Raw genomic sequence first — 13972 nt, 5'->3', positions numbered from 1 at the left:
AAGTTGAAAGTTTAACTGAACACCTGGAGGAACAAGAAAAAAGAACAGGAAACTAATCCCAAATTAAGCCAAAGGAAAGAAATAGTAAAGATCATATTAGAAATAAATAAAATTGAAAACAAAAATAATAGAGAGATTCAACAGAAGTTGAGTAGGTCAACAAAATCAACAAATCCTTAGCAAAACTGACAAAGAAAAAAAGAGAGAGGATGCAAATAAATAAAGTGAGAAATGAGAGAGGGACATTACCACTGACCCTGCAGAAATAAGAGAGATCATAAGAAGATACTATGAACAACTGTATGCCAAAAAACTAGACAATATAGATGAGATAGACAAATTCCTAGAAACACATGAACCACCTACATGGATCCAGAAGACATCTCAACAAACCAATCAAAGTGAAGAGATTGAAACAGTCATCAAAAACTTCCCAAAGATGAAAATCCCAGGACCAGATGGCTTCACAGGTGAATTCTACCAATCATTCAAAGATGAACTAATACTGATCTTGCTCAAGCTTGTCTAAAAAATTTAACAGGGAAGAATACTACCAAACTCATTCTATGAAGCCAAAATCATCTTAACACCAACCAAAACAAGGCAGATACTACAAAAAGAGAAAATTACAGACCAATATCCCTAATGAATATAGATGCAATAATCCTCAACAAAATAATTGTAAACTCAATCCAAAAGCACATTAAAAGAATTATATAGCATAATCATAATCAAGTGGCTCTTATTCCAGGCAGGCAAGGGTGGTTCAACACAAGAAAATCAAGTAGTGTAATAAACCAAATTGATAAATTGAAGAAGAAAAATCACATGATCCTCTCAATAAATGCAGAAAATGCATTTCAAAAAATACAACATGCTTTCTTGATAAAACCACTCCAAAAGATAGGAATAGAAGAAAGCTTTCTCAATACACTAAAGTTCATAAGGAAAACCTACAGCTAGCATTATACTCAAGGGTGAAAGACTGAATGTTTTCCTGCTGAGGTCAAAAACAAGACAAGGATTCTCACTATCACTACTGTCATTCAATATTGCACTAGTAGTTCTAGCTAGAGCAATTATACTAGATGAAGAAATAAAAGGCACCCAATTAGGAAAGGAAGAAGCAAAACTTTCACTATTTGCTGATTATATATATTACTAACTCATTTAATACTAAAATAAACCTAATAAGGTGGATGATATTTCTTACCTCCATTTTGTAAATGAAAAAAAAAGTGACACAGAGTTTATGAAACCAACCCATCACCACCCAGCTATTAAGTGGCAGAGAAAGAACTTGAACCTAGGATGTCTTGTTTCAAATATTTGCTCTTAACCACCACAGTATACTGTCTCTCAATAGATAATTAGAAAAGTATACTAGATACAGTTGAACAGGGAATTAGTGAGTTGAAAGATATAGCCAAGGAAATTGATACTAATAATATGATATTAAGAGATGTTAACAAGAGATACTAAAAAGAGCTCGAATAAACAAAGAGACATTAAGAAGAGCTATTAAGAGATGGATACTATGAAAGAAGGTTAAACTTGGGAGGGCAGAAAGAACAGTGAAAATATGTCAAACAGATGAAAAAACTAAAAAGAAGGTAGGACAGGGAATACTTTATGAGATAATGGAGAACGATGTTACAGAACTGAAGAATGATCTGAGTCCTAAGGACTGGACTGAAACATGCAACATAATGCTGAAACCCTGGCTCACTCTTAACTGAAACAGAGGTAACAAGATAGGCTCTCCTTATTGATCATGATGAATTTTAGAGAGGCTGAAACTCAAAAGTACTCCCTTTTTAAAAATATTTTGGTACCAGCACTAGAATAATTTTCCTAGAATAGCATTTTCATTTAATCATTCTCCTGCTTAGGGTTAGAAAATGGTTACACATGCCCTTAAATATATTACTCTAAACTGAATTTAACAAATCAAATTTTCATCATTTCGACCTGCATGGACTGAGTAATAGCCCAATTGCAAAACCAATTGTATCAGTGCCATCTGCAGATAAACTGTTCATTCAGCCTATGTATTTATCACCACTGTTTTTCTTGCCTTTCTTTCTCCTCTCTGCTGCCCAATACCCATATTCACAGAGAAGTTTAAGTGTTAGTGCCAGCAAAAACTCCAGCTTGCATTAATTGCCACCTTTATTGAAATTCCATAATCAGTATCACATAGAGTAATATGGATTTCAGGATAATAAGGCTTGAGGTTTAGCACTGTAGTTCTGGAAACCAGTGGCTTAAAACTTGGTTCGAGAAGTCGTTATGGCTTTAAGAATCTAGGATTCTAGTGTTCTGTATATTCACTGTAGCTCTAGAAAATCTGTATGGATTTTACATCATGGTTATGTGAATTTTAGGTGCGTTTTTTAAACCTTCTGATATGATCCCTCTCCTAGAAAAAAATAGGGAGAATAATACTTAGTCCACAGGAATGTTACAAAATTTAAAAGAGCCAATATATGTAAAAGGCAGTTACCATGACAGACTCCATGACAGACTGTTAATAAATGGAATCTCAGTAAAGGTTAGTATTCTTCCTCCTGCATTTTAGCTTTTATTTTTAATATATGTAGCTGTAGCTATCTCCTATACTAGACTGAAACTCTGGAGGGCAGATATCAGTCTGACCCATTTGTATTCTTTTATAGTATATAGCACAGAGTACAAAACAAAGTTGAAAATATTCAACTAACTGAATTGTAATCCATGCCTATATTGTAATGCCAACAATATTAAGAAAACGTTTTATTGGGAAATCATTCTTGATGGCAAACTTTAAGTTCCATACCATCATATTAAAACATAATCAATTTTGTTAAAGATGTGGGGCATTTAAATTAAAAAAATGAAGATGGAATGTGTGTGCATCCTATGAATGTATCTTCTTTCTTTGCCTAATTCCATAATGTTATACTAGAGTACAGGTGGCAGGTACATTTAATAAAAAGGATACAGAAGGAAAACTTTGAAGTGCCAAATATCATTAACTTATTTTTTCAAAGATCTCATACTAGAAACAATAAATCCACCAGAAGAGTGTTTAAAGAAAACATTAACAATTACTAGAAAAATATACATACCACTTTTTAATTTTACATTCCAAACAAAATGGTTGCATATTAAATGTAATAATTATAAATAATACTTAATAATAATACTTAATACTACTTGTGAGATAACTGTTTAAGACAAGTAAAAGTCGATCAAAACTGATACTTTACGATTAATTCCTGCCAGTGATAAAAAAATTTCATGTGTAAACACATAAAACATATGAACAAATTGTGTATTCTTGTACTACAGATATATGAACTTTCTGTCTATATTCTTTCATTATGGCTATTGTTATTCTTTCTAAAGGCACACAGAGATATTAAGATGGTAATCGTGACTCCACATTGCACTAATGCTAGTGCTTTTTTTGTTATAAAATTGTTAAATTCGTCACCCCATTCTCTTTTTCTCTTTATACAAAGATATCTGAGGAATGAATTCTTTTGGTTACTTTAAAAAATCCATTTTTACTGGCATAAGTCTGCATTAGGTTTATTTAATATTTCCATGAAGAGTACGTAACTTTTCTGGTAGAAAGATACAGTTTTAAAGATTCACAGTCTTGAGAAATTTTTACCTGTTTGAAGTATTCATATCAGAAACTCTAATCAAATGGTATAAAAGAATTGAAAAAAGAGAGAAGATGACTTCAGGTAGAGGAAGATACACGTAATGGGATGGTGAGAGGGAAATATGGCACAATGAGATAGACAAAATATCTGTATGTTTGTTACAGAAGCAGATTACTGTACGTTTGTAGGCAAATGAGGTGGTATAGAGGGAAAAGGTAAGGGGAAGAAGGGCTAGAAAAAAGATACTTACACATAAATTACAACTAACTGAGCTGGTATAATTGAGTACCATCATAATGATAATCCAAATCAAATGGGAAACATTTACACAACTTAAAAACCATATAATTTATACCAAAAATAAAAAAGCCCTTAGCAAAGAATGCTTCATTTCTATGCCACTCTTCCCTTTGGTCACTACTTTTTAGCCATGCTTGTTTTTTTTTAGCCATCCTAGAACTTGTTAAACTGTTTCTGTCTTAGGGCTCTATTAATTTCCTTACCTGGAAATCCTAAATGTCACATCCTTAGAGAACAGTCATCAACCCATCTAACCTAAAATAGGACTCCTACCATTTCCTTTCATAGCATTTACCACAATTCATAAGTATATATTATATATTATATATGTCTTCTGTGTCTCTCAGTAAACAAGAAGCCCCATGAAGGTGGGTACTATATCTATTTAGTTCAATATCACAATTTCTAAGCACACTGCCTGATATATAGTAAGTGCTCAAAAATACTAGTTGAGTAAATGGAGTTTTGCATAATAATCCATTTAATATTTACAAGAGCATTGTAAGGCAAATATTATCTACATCTTAAGAAAGAGTGAAGAAAGGCTCACATATGTTATGCAACTTGCCTAAAATCATATGCCATGCCTAAAATAACATACACAGTTTGGAAGCACAGAGTTGAGATTCGAACCCCAGTCTTTCTGATCACAGAATACTTTATATTAAATAATACCCTAGGGAAGCGGATTTGGCTCAACTAATAGAGTGTCCTTCTACCATATGGGAGGTCCAGGGTTCAAACACAGGGCCTCCTGACCCATGTGGTGAGCTGGCCTACACACAGTGCTAATGCGTGCAAGGAGTGATGTGCCATACAGAGGTATCCCCGCATAGAGGAGCGCCACGCGCAAGGAGCACGCCCTGTACGGAGGGCCGCCCCATGAGAAAAAAATGCAACCTGCCCAGAAGTGGCGCTGCACATACAGAGAGCTGACACAGCAAGATGATATAACAAAAAAGAGACACAGATTCCCAGTGCCGCTGACAAGAATGAAAGAATGCAAGTGGACACAGAAGAACACACAGCAAATGGACACAGAGAGCAGACATTGGGGGGTGGGGAGAAGGGGAGAGAAATAAAAAATAAATCTTAAACAAAAATTCCCTATTTTCATGGAGAAGCACCCCCCAGATACCCCAAAAAAATAAAGGGAGAAAAAAATTCCTTCCTCACCCACTCAAGTTAAAATAACAGAATTTAAATGAAATGCTCATGCCATTGGTTGTAAATTTATTAATTTTTTATTCTGTGCTATTTATACTATAAGTATCAATAGCAACAATAGCCAACAGAATCTAAGTATTGGAACTTGGTATCTGTGTGTGATCTATATACAATATTTTTAATATTTATTTTTCTAATAAAAATAATGAATTAGTAACATTTGGCAGATGTAGTAACTAGGATACAATGAAAATGGCAAAAGCAGGCAAGAGATACAGAGGCTGAGCAAATTCTAGCTGCCAAAGGTTTCATCAAAACTTTGTTCTAAAGATTAAACCATTTAATAGATTTCAAAATCCATAAAAACAGGAAATAAGTTAAACTTCACTATATCTACACAGGGAAATACTGTGGAGTCAGGGAAATTAGGCTTTAGGATAATATTTAATGACATGTTTGTGCTCTAACAGGAAAAAAATTTTGCAATATGTATGTACCTGAGTGTATGCATAATATAAAGATTAGAAGGATACAGACCAAAATGTTTAGGAATGATTATTCCTAGCCTGAGGAATTACAGATCATTTACTTTCTTCTTTATTATTTTAACTTTTTCTTTAAAATTTCTGTGTTTCTAAATATTCTATTTTACTTTTTATAGCCAGGAAAAATCATTGAATTTGATAAATAGAAAATTAAGATTAATTCAAAAGAAATAGATGTCCATTTAAAAACTTCTGTTAGGTACCTGCCTTCTGTGGCTATATATTTATATAAATTCTGAAACTGATTTAACCTTTTAAATACCCGTGGAATCATTAATCTTTGTACAGAATTTACCATTTGTTTTGCTCTAATGGTGATGCATTACAGAGTGCCTTTTAGAGGCCATTCTCAACTGGTAGCAGAAAGTGTTTTGGCTCATGCCTCCAAGACAAGTTCAGAACTTCTTGGTTATAGGGACTAATTAGATTGAAGATTTTTTTCTTTAACTATGTTAATCAGTTATACTGACAGAGCTAACATTTGTCAGTTTCTATAGTTAAGCAGCCACAATATATGATTCCATTAAAATATTCTGTAGCATGAAAGGTACTATACACTAGTTCAAATGTTTACTACACATATTTAATCACATTCATACCCATCACTACCACCACAAGTTGAAAATGCATATGCCAATCTTTAGCCCAGGGTGACTTCTATAGCTAAGTTATGTACCCAAACTGAAATAGTGGGGTTGTAATGGAACTGCTGACAACCTTAATATAACTACTTGAACAACACTGACTATAATAAAAATCCTTCTTCGGATATAACTCACATAAAAAGTAAAAGCCAAGGGCTGTGAACAGCTTGGTTCATTTAAGCCATTTTTCAACACATTTGAAATCCACATAACTTTGTATACTTTCAAAGCAATACCTGATGGATTTTCAGACTTCTGTGTTGTGTTTTTAAGAATCTGGATATATTAATAACTGATATGACTCCCTGTGAAACATTATTTTTCCTTTATCTTCAGCTAGTGGAAGTACAAATGAAACTTTCAAGAAATAAATGTTATTTCGGTGTAGCCTTCCTTTACAATTTCAATATCCCCAGGAATGGGCTTGTTCAGTGAATTTGAAAAAAAAATAAGGGGTCCAGAAAATTCTGATTTGCAAAGCCTGTTAAAGTGACTCTGCATTAGAACTGTCAGTATAAAACTAAAGATGATAATATTGTCTTATAACAGCTTAATTAGCACTTCAGTTTCTCTCCCTCCCTCTGGATGTCGAAGGACTGATTTCTTTTTTCCTTCATACAAATAATAAAAAAGTAGAGGAAACAAAGCCCTGTATTAAAAAAAAAATACACTCTAGCAAATCAACAGTTACTGCTGATATTTTTTTTTCATTAAGGTGTCACAGTACTCAAGAGGTCACAGCCACACACACACACACAGCACATTCATATAGCTGACAAGGACAGGGTTGCTACTCTTGTCCAGAGATACTCCCCTCAAGTCCAGTTTGCACAAAAATAGAATTCAAAAATCTAGAGAATAAAGTAGATTCAATTCAATTATAGTAAATGTATCTAGCTGAATTTGGAAACTACTTACAGAAGATAGAGTCCTTTTTATTTCTTCTAAACTCAGATATTAGCTTATATTTTCAACATTATAATATTTAAACATGAATATGGTCCTAAATATCATCTTGGAAATAGCTTCATTAATCACAATCTTTTCCCATTATTTTTAAATCCATGGAAGGCCAGAGCAAGGTAATAGAATAGAAATGATTCACTGATTAGCTGACTACGGTTTATAGAAAAGAAAGGAAAAAACAAAACAACAAACTTACATAAATTTCTTTTCATATGTAATGAATCATGAATTTGATTTTTATTTTTTACAAGGGTGAGTTTAGTGAGAGGTGATTCTACCTTAATAGTCATAGAAAATTAAATAATATTTTATTAAATATTTGAACAAGTTTTTTTAACCTCATAGCCAGGCTCAGCATATATTTTTACGTGGTAACCAATTTAAAAGACATAAATCTTAGAGAAATAATTTAGTTTGAGACAAGAACTATAAATAGAAGACAATATACAAAAAATGCTGACTATATTACACTGCGATAGTGTTTTGAAATTTGGTCAGTCAGAATAAATACTGTATTATCTTTGTATTTCCTCCAAAATTTCAGGGATGATATTGAATCTGAAATAAAGAATTCTAGAAACGTTATGTTTCTTTCAAATGTTAGTGGAATGACACTATTGATACTGGAAATGAAATTGAATCAGGGCATCATGTTTGCTTTGAAAAATAGGTAGAGATAATTTGAAATTATCACATATATTATTTGGGAGTAACATCTGCATAAAAATATTATTCCTCTTATTTTTGAAGCCTTTCTCTCCACTGGTGGCTTCCTCACTTACCACTCATATCTCACCCCAAATCCAACACATATTTAAGTCCTACAACTTTCCAGAATTTCTCCTCTTTTCCAATCCCACTGCTATGCCTCCTCAGCTACTAAAAAGGGAGATTCAGATCATGGAGGACTTTATATTATTGTAAAATAAGGTTTGACTGCATAATGGCAGAATTCAAATTATGTCTGTAAACCATAAAAAAGAAAAAAAAAACTTTTAAGACTAAAAAATGCTTTATTTCTGGGGGTAAAATCCACGTTAATAGTTTATTTATTAAAGGTATGACAAGGTAGAGATTTTTGTAATCTGCACTGCTGCTTTTATAAAACAGTCATAAACAGACAAAAATTAAAATGGGAGATTCACTTCTTTACATTCCTCTCTGGAAGAAGACTATTATAAACCAGGTAATAGTTCTCCTATTGGACCAACAGTAATTCAAGATTAGTCAGTTATCTACATACCGATGGAATTTATTAGGTAAACACTTGCATTTCACTGGTCTGGGCTTTATTTTGGTAAACAGCATTTCTCAAGTAAAATAATTAGCTGGTCTGGCGTTTAGATCAATTATTTCAGGAAAATCAGCTGTACAACTTCATTGTTAGCAATGAAAAAGTGTAGGAGATGTGCTGCTCATTGCCACATAGCGATGGTGTCAGTCCTTGGAAGATGTTACACCAATCATTACTGCAAATCTCCTATTTTCTGTCTTCTTGATCTGGACCCATGTTTAAACTGCATCCACTTCCTGTAATTACCTGCCTGCTTTTTAATTTAATTACCTTTGCAATGAGAATATTTTAGTGCATGCCAATATAATCAAAATACATACAGATACATCAGTCTTCCCTTCTAAAAAGAAAAAAAGCTTCTGGACACAAGAAGGTATTTATTTTGATTGTGTGTAGAGGGGAATTTGCATGGTAAAAAATAGTGAGGAATACATGGTTTTAGAGTTTTTAAAGCTGCAAAAACGGTGTGTGTTCTCCTCACCGCATTTTTCTTGAGAATTTCAATATTGTTAAACTTCTGATGAGAAGATATTCGTACCAAAGATTTAAAAAATAATCAGTAAAATAATGTTTTTTTATTTTTTAAGATTTATTTTATTTATTTCTCTCCCCTTCTCCCTCCGCCCCATTATCTGCTCTCTGTGTCCATTCGCTGTGTGTTCGCTGTATGTTCTTCTGTGTCTGCTTGCATTCCTGTCAGGTGGCACCGGGAATCTGTCTCTTTTTGTTGTGTTATCTTGCTGTGTCAGCTCTCCGTGTTTGTGGTGCCACTCCTGGGCAGGCTGCTTTTTTTCGCACAGGGTGGCTCTCCTTGTGGGGCACACTCCTTGCGCGTGGGGCATCTTTACCTGGGGATAAACCCTGTCTGGCACGGCACTCCTTTGGCACAGCACTCCTTACGCACGGCAGCACTGTGCGTGGGCCAGCTCACCACATGGGCCAGGAGGCCCTGGGGATCGAACCCTGGACCTCCACATGGTAAGCAGATGCTCTATCAGTTGAGAAACATCTGCTTACCAATATATGTTTAAAAACAAGAAATTCTAGCTAATAAATCTTTTCACATGTGCAAAGATTTTGAAATATCAGAACACTGACTATTTCCTGTGTATTAATTTCTAAACTACTATGTATGGAGTTTTATGATGATCAAGAATTTATGAATAAAGAGAGAAGTAATTCACTTTCAGGGATATTATATGAGTGTGTGTGTATGTATGTGTTTATGTAAGCCTTTGTGCATATGTTCATTATTATTTCTTTTGTCTAAAACAAAGGCTTCTTCAGAGATAATACAAATCATATACTACATGCATACTAAAATATCCAGAACACTGGTTTAATAAAGCATACCTAAAAGTTATACCTACTATTATGCTCTCCATTTGTAATTAGATTAAACTCCTCTACATGTTGCAAGCAACCAAGGCAAGGTGAACTATGTCCTTTCAGAAGGGTGGGCCCTTCTAATGCACATAGAAGAAAATCTATAGGTTACCTGTATCCCTAAATCCCAGGATTCAATATTTCAGCCTCTTCTCTTACATACTCACTCACTTGGTGACCTTAATACAAGTAGACTGAAATACAACCTATGTGCAAATTATCCTCAAATGTCTATCTCTAGTCCCAATGTCTCTCCTGAAATCCAAAACGCATATCCAACTATCCAACCACCTGCTTGACATTTCCACTTTGGTATCTAATAGGCATCTAAAACATACTATGCCTAAAATGGAATTCCTGATCTTCCTAAGTCCAAACCCTGGTTGGTCCACAGACTTGCCCATTTCAATTGATGGCAACAGCACATTTTTTTCATTTGCTCTGGCCCAAATCCTTGGATTGATTGTTAAAGAAGTCCATTTTTCATACTCCAAATCTTACTTATGAACAAATGCAGTGGGCTTTGTCTTTTAAAAAATAAACCTACTCTTTCCTACAACTTTCACCACTGTCACCTTAATCACCCACAACCCCTAAGTATGGTTTCTTTGCAAACAATAGACACTTAAATATTTATCAAATGAATGAAGATATTATCAGAGATATAAAACCTTCAATAACAGAGCAGTGTTAAGAAATAACAATGGCATGTATAAAGTGAGTCAAAAGCAAGACATTAAAATACATTAAACTGTCAAATATAAGCTAATGGAAACTATTTTCCTGCTTTTCTCATGTCAGTAAACAACCAGAGAAAACTACCTTTATGATTCATGTTTATAGTTTCCTTAATTCTACCTCTTAAAATAAAGTACTCAGGCAAGGGAGAGTTTCAAAATAGTTCCAATTCAATTACCTTTGCTTGCACTTTCTACATGTTCCAGTTCTTCTGGAAATTTCAGAATATCCCGGTATTTTTCCTCACAAATTTCAGCAATGAAATGCAAAAGGTTTGTTTTTTGATCTGCTGATTTGGTATCTCTAATCTGGAAGGAAAGAAACAAAATCAGTATTTTTTGTTAATATGAATAAAGAATTTTTTCCATAAACAAGTGAAACTGGTAAATGAATGACTGAATGAATTCAATTCACTAAAACTCATCCAAAATTTAAAAAAAAACATGTTTGGGGTAGGTTTCTAAATGGGTCTAGTAGAAACACTCCAGATTTTTAAATGATCACCATATTTTAAAACAAGAGAAAGATCAATGAAGGTGACAAATTAAATTTTAATCTTATCTGATTCTGAATGTCTGAATCATTATGGCAAAGGAACTATTCTTTTTGTGAGAGAAGAACATCCATTTTAGCACTGATAGTAATAGTCCAAGTGAATGTGCCCTTCCGTTATAAAATCAGCATTCTATGACCTTTATCTTAAAAAAAAAATCCTCAGATCCTCTATTCACTTGTAAGACTATATCTATTTCTAGCCAACACTGACACAAATTGAGGCAAAAGAGTAAGCACATTTCACCCTCCTTTATTTGCATAGGCCATCAGAAAAGAATAACCCAAGATTCTTCTTATTCTTGCTTATAAGCAGAATCTGACCACACAATGAAGATGATATGAAAAATTTTATTTGTCTGCTTACATAATGTATTTCCTTTTCAGGGACTCTAGAAAAGAGATGTCATGGTTAGAATGATAAGAATATTTTTAGCACAAAAAATATATGAAGAGAATCTAGTATTTAATATAACTCTCATAGTAGACTAAGCTGCAAATGAAATCAGGGATTTACTTAGAAACAAAGCATAAATACGGCACAGAGTATCAAGTTTTTTCCTTCTATTGGATATTTTAATTCTTTAATCCTTAGATGATGGGTTTGTCCACTGATGTTCATAATGATTTGGAGTTTTTAGCTTTAAGGATTATTCTGTTTAGAATAAATGAGTATTTTTCCTAAACAGGCTTATGAAAAGGCTACAGAGGATATTTAGGTAATTACAGAGTAATTTAATCCTTATTGTTTTACTTACTAAGAAAAAAAAAATTAATAGCATTTAATAAATCAGGCCCAAACTGAATCTTTTGTATTATAGCTTTTTAACAACTCCTTAAGTGTCAGTGGTATAAACAACTTGAAAGAAATATTAGTCTTAAGGAGCCAAAGAAACAGCCACAAGAGGCATGATAGTTCAAGTAGTCACAACTATTTCCACTAGAATTTCTGAGATTATTTTTCCTTCATAGGTAAAATATTTAAAAATTTGTAGTATCATGCCGATCCCCCCAAACATTTTTAAGTGCAACAAGGTTGAAATGACAAAATTCAAGGACAAGCTATAAGAACAAAAAAACAACAAAAACATAAAGGACAATTTGTCCTAAGTAAGGAAAGCAGTATTAGAGGAATCAATGGAAGGTACATTTTCTTAAAGCAATGTCTTTATGTGGGATTACTGTACTATATATTCACAAAGTGCTTCATTTTCAGGGTATATTGAGTATCCCAAATAATAAGAAAATAAACATTTTCTTTTTCTTAAAAATCAATTAACTTCTCATTCTTAAAAACATTAGATGCTCAGGGAAATTTAAAGGTACATCTTCCTAAAGGAAAGGAAAAAAAATATATTTTATGAACTATAGAGATAAAAAGAACAAACAACAACAAAACACAACATAAAAACAACAAAAACTCATCTAGTTTTTCAGGACACCAAATAGTAGACGTTTAACATGACATATTACAAAAAGCAAATACAAAGATATGCATATGGCACATACTGGAAAGGAGAAGAGAAAAACAGAAAAGTAGCATTGTGCTCACATGTCAATTTTATGGGTGATTTTTTTTTCTTTAACAAGGGTGTTATATTGTTTTGCACTAAAAAAAAACTATTCAGCTTCTGGCATGCATAATTACAGGTGCTTAATTTCCAGAAATAGTTGTTTTTAGTGATAAATATTTACTTAGAATCGGGTCCATTAACAATTTAATTTCTGTTCAGAAATTTTGCACAATCAATGGCTACATTTTAAAAGGTCAAATAAAGCATAACATTCAGATAAATAATTATTTAAGGATCTTTTTCTAAATAAAAAAAGTTATAACAGAGTATGCACGAGTTTTCTTAGAACATTTATATGCCTTATAAAGCCTGGGCAAACATGGCCAAGCACCTATCTTGTCAAATTGGGAAATATCTTAGTTGGTCTGTGAGACAAACTGATAAATCTTTACTGCAATATTTATTTTTTAAAAACCTCACAAACAGGGAAGCAGATGTGACTCAAGTGATTGAGCTCTTGCCTTCCACATTGGAGGTCCCAGGTCTGGTTCCCAGTGCATTCTAAAGAAGACAAGCAGGACAGTGAGCTGACACAATGGGCTTGGGCAGCAAGCTGATACAACAAGATGATGCAAAAATAGACACAGGGAGGAAAACAATGAGAGACACAAAAAAGCAGGAAGCAGAGGTGGCTCAACAATTAGGTGCCTCCCTCCCACATGGGAACATGGGAGGTCCCAGGTTCAGTTCCCGGTGCCTCCCCACAAAAAAAAAAAAAAAGAAATGAAGATGAGCACAAAATGAAAAGACACAGAGAAACAAACAACAAGGGAGTGGGGAGAAATAAATAGAACAAATCTTTTTTAAAAAATAACTCACATACAGTCCATTTTAAAATTTAAACTAGTAGGAAATTATGGTCTTTTAAAAAAATCTTTCTTAAGGAGAAGTATCCTTAGACCAGTTACTTTTAAATAAATATATAATAATAAAATATAAGAGGGAAATAATTTTTATTTATAAAGTCTATTTACACTGAATTAACATGTCTTCAGTCCATTTTACAACACCTACACCATTCATTCATGAGGCTTTATTTTTCTTTCTCAGGCTCTATTGTATTTTTCAATGTCAGCACAGAAAGCAACTAAGAACCTTCAACTTCATCAATTCTAATGGTTAAAGGCATTTACCTATAGCTTGCTCTTCC

At 33.3% G+C, this 13972-nt stretch overlaps 1 protein-coding gene across 10 annotated transcripts in view; it reads right to left on the bottom strand.

The window, feature by feature from the left end:
• DIAPH2 (diaphanous related formin 2) overlaps positions 1–13972 on the bottom strand; it is a 1008307-nt gene that overhangs the window by 458024 nt on the left and 536311 nt on the right. For all 10 annotated transcript variants that reach the window (XR_009184437.2, XM_004477009.4, XM_004477011.4 and 7 more), the window contains one exon: positions 10875–11004. Coding sequence is in view for 9 of the 10 variants with exons in the window: in XM_004477009.4 (XP_004477066.1) it covers positions 10875–11004 (130 nt within the window). In the remaining variant the exon portion in view is untranslated. The remainder of the gene's footprint in view (positions 1–10874; positions 11005–13972) is intronic.

Source organism: Dasypus novemcinctus, chromosome X, assembly GCF_030445035.2.
Source record: "Dasypus novemcinctus isolate mDasNov1 chromosome X, mDasNov1.1.hap2, whole genome shotgun sequence".
NCBI classification, from domain to species: domain Eukaryota; kingdom Metazoa; phylum Chordata; class Mammalia; order Cingulata; family Dasypodidae; genus Dasypus; species Dasypus novemcinctus.
Note: the sequence above shows the minus strand (reverse complement) of the source record. Positions and strands in the feature narration are given on the sequence as shown.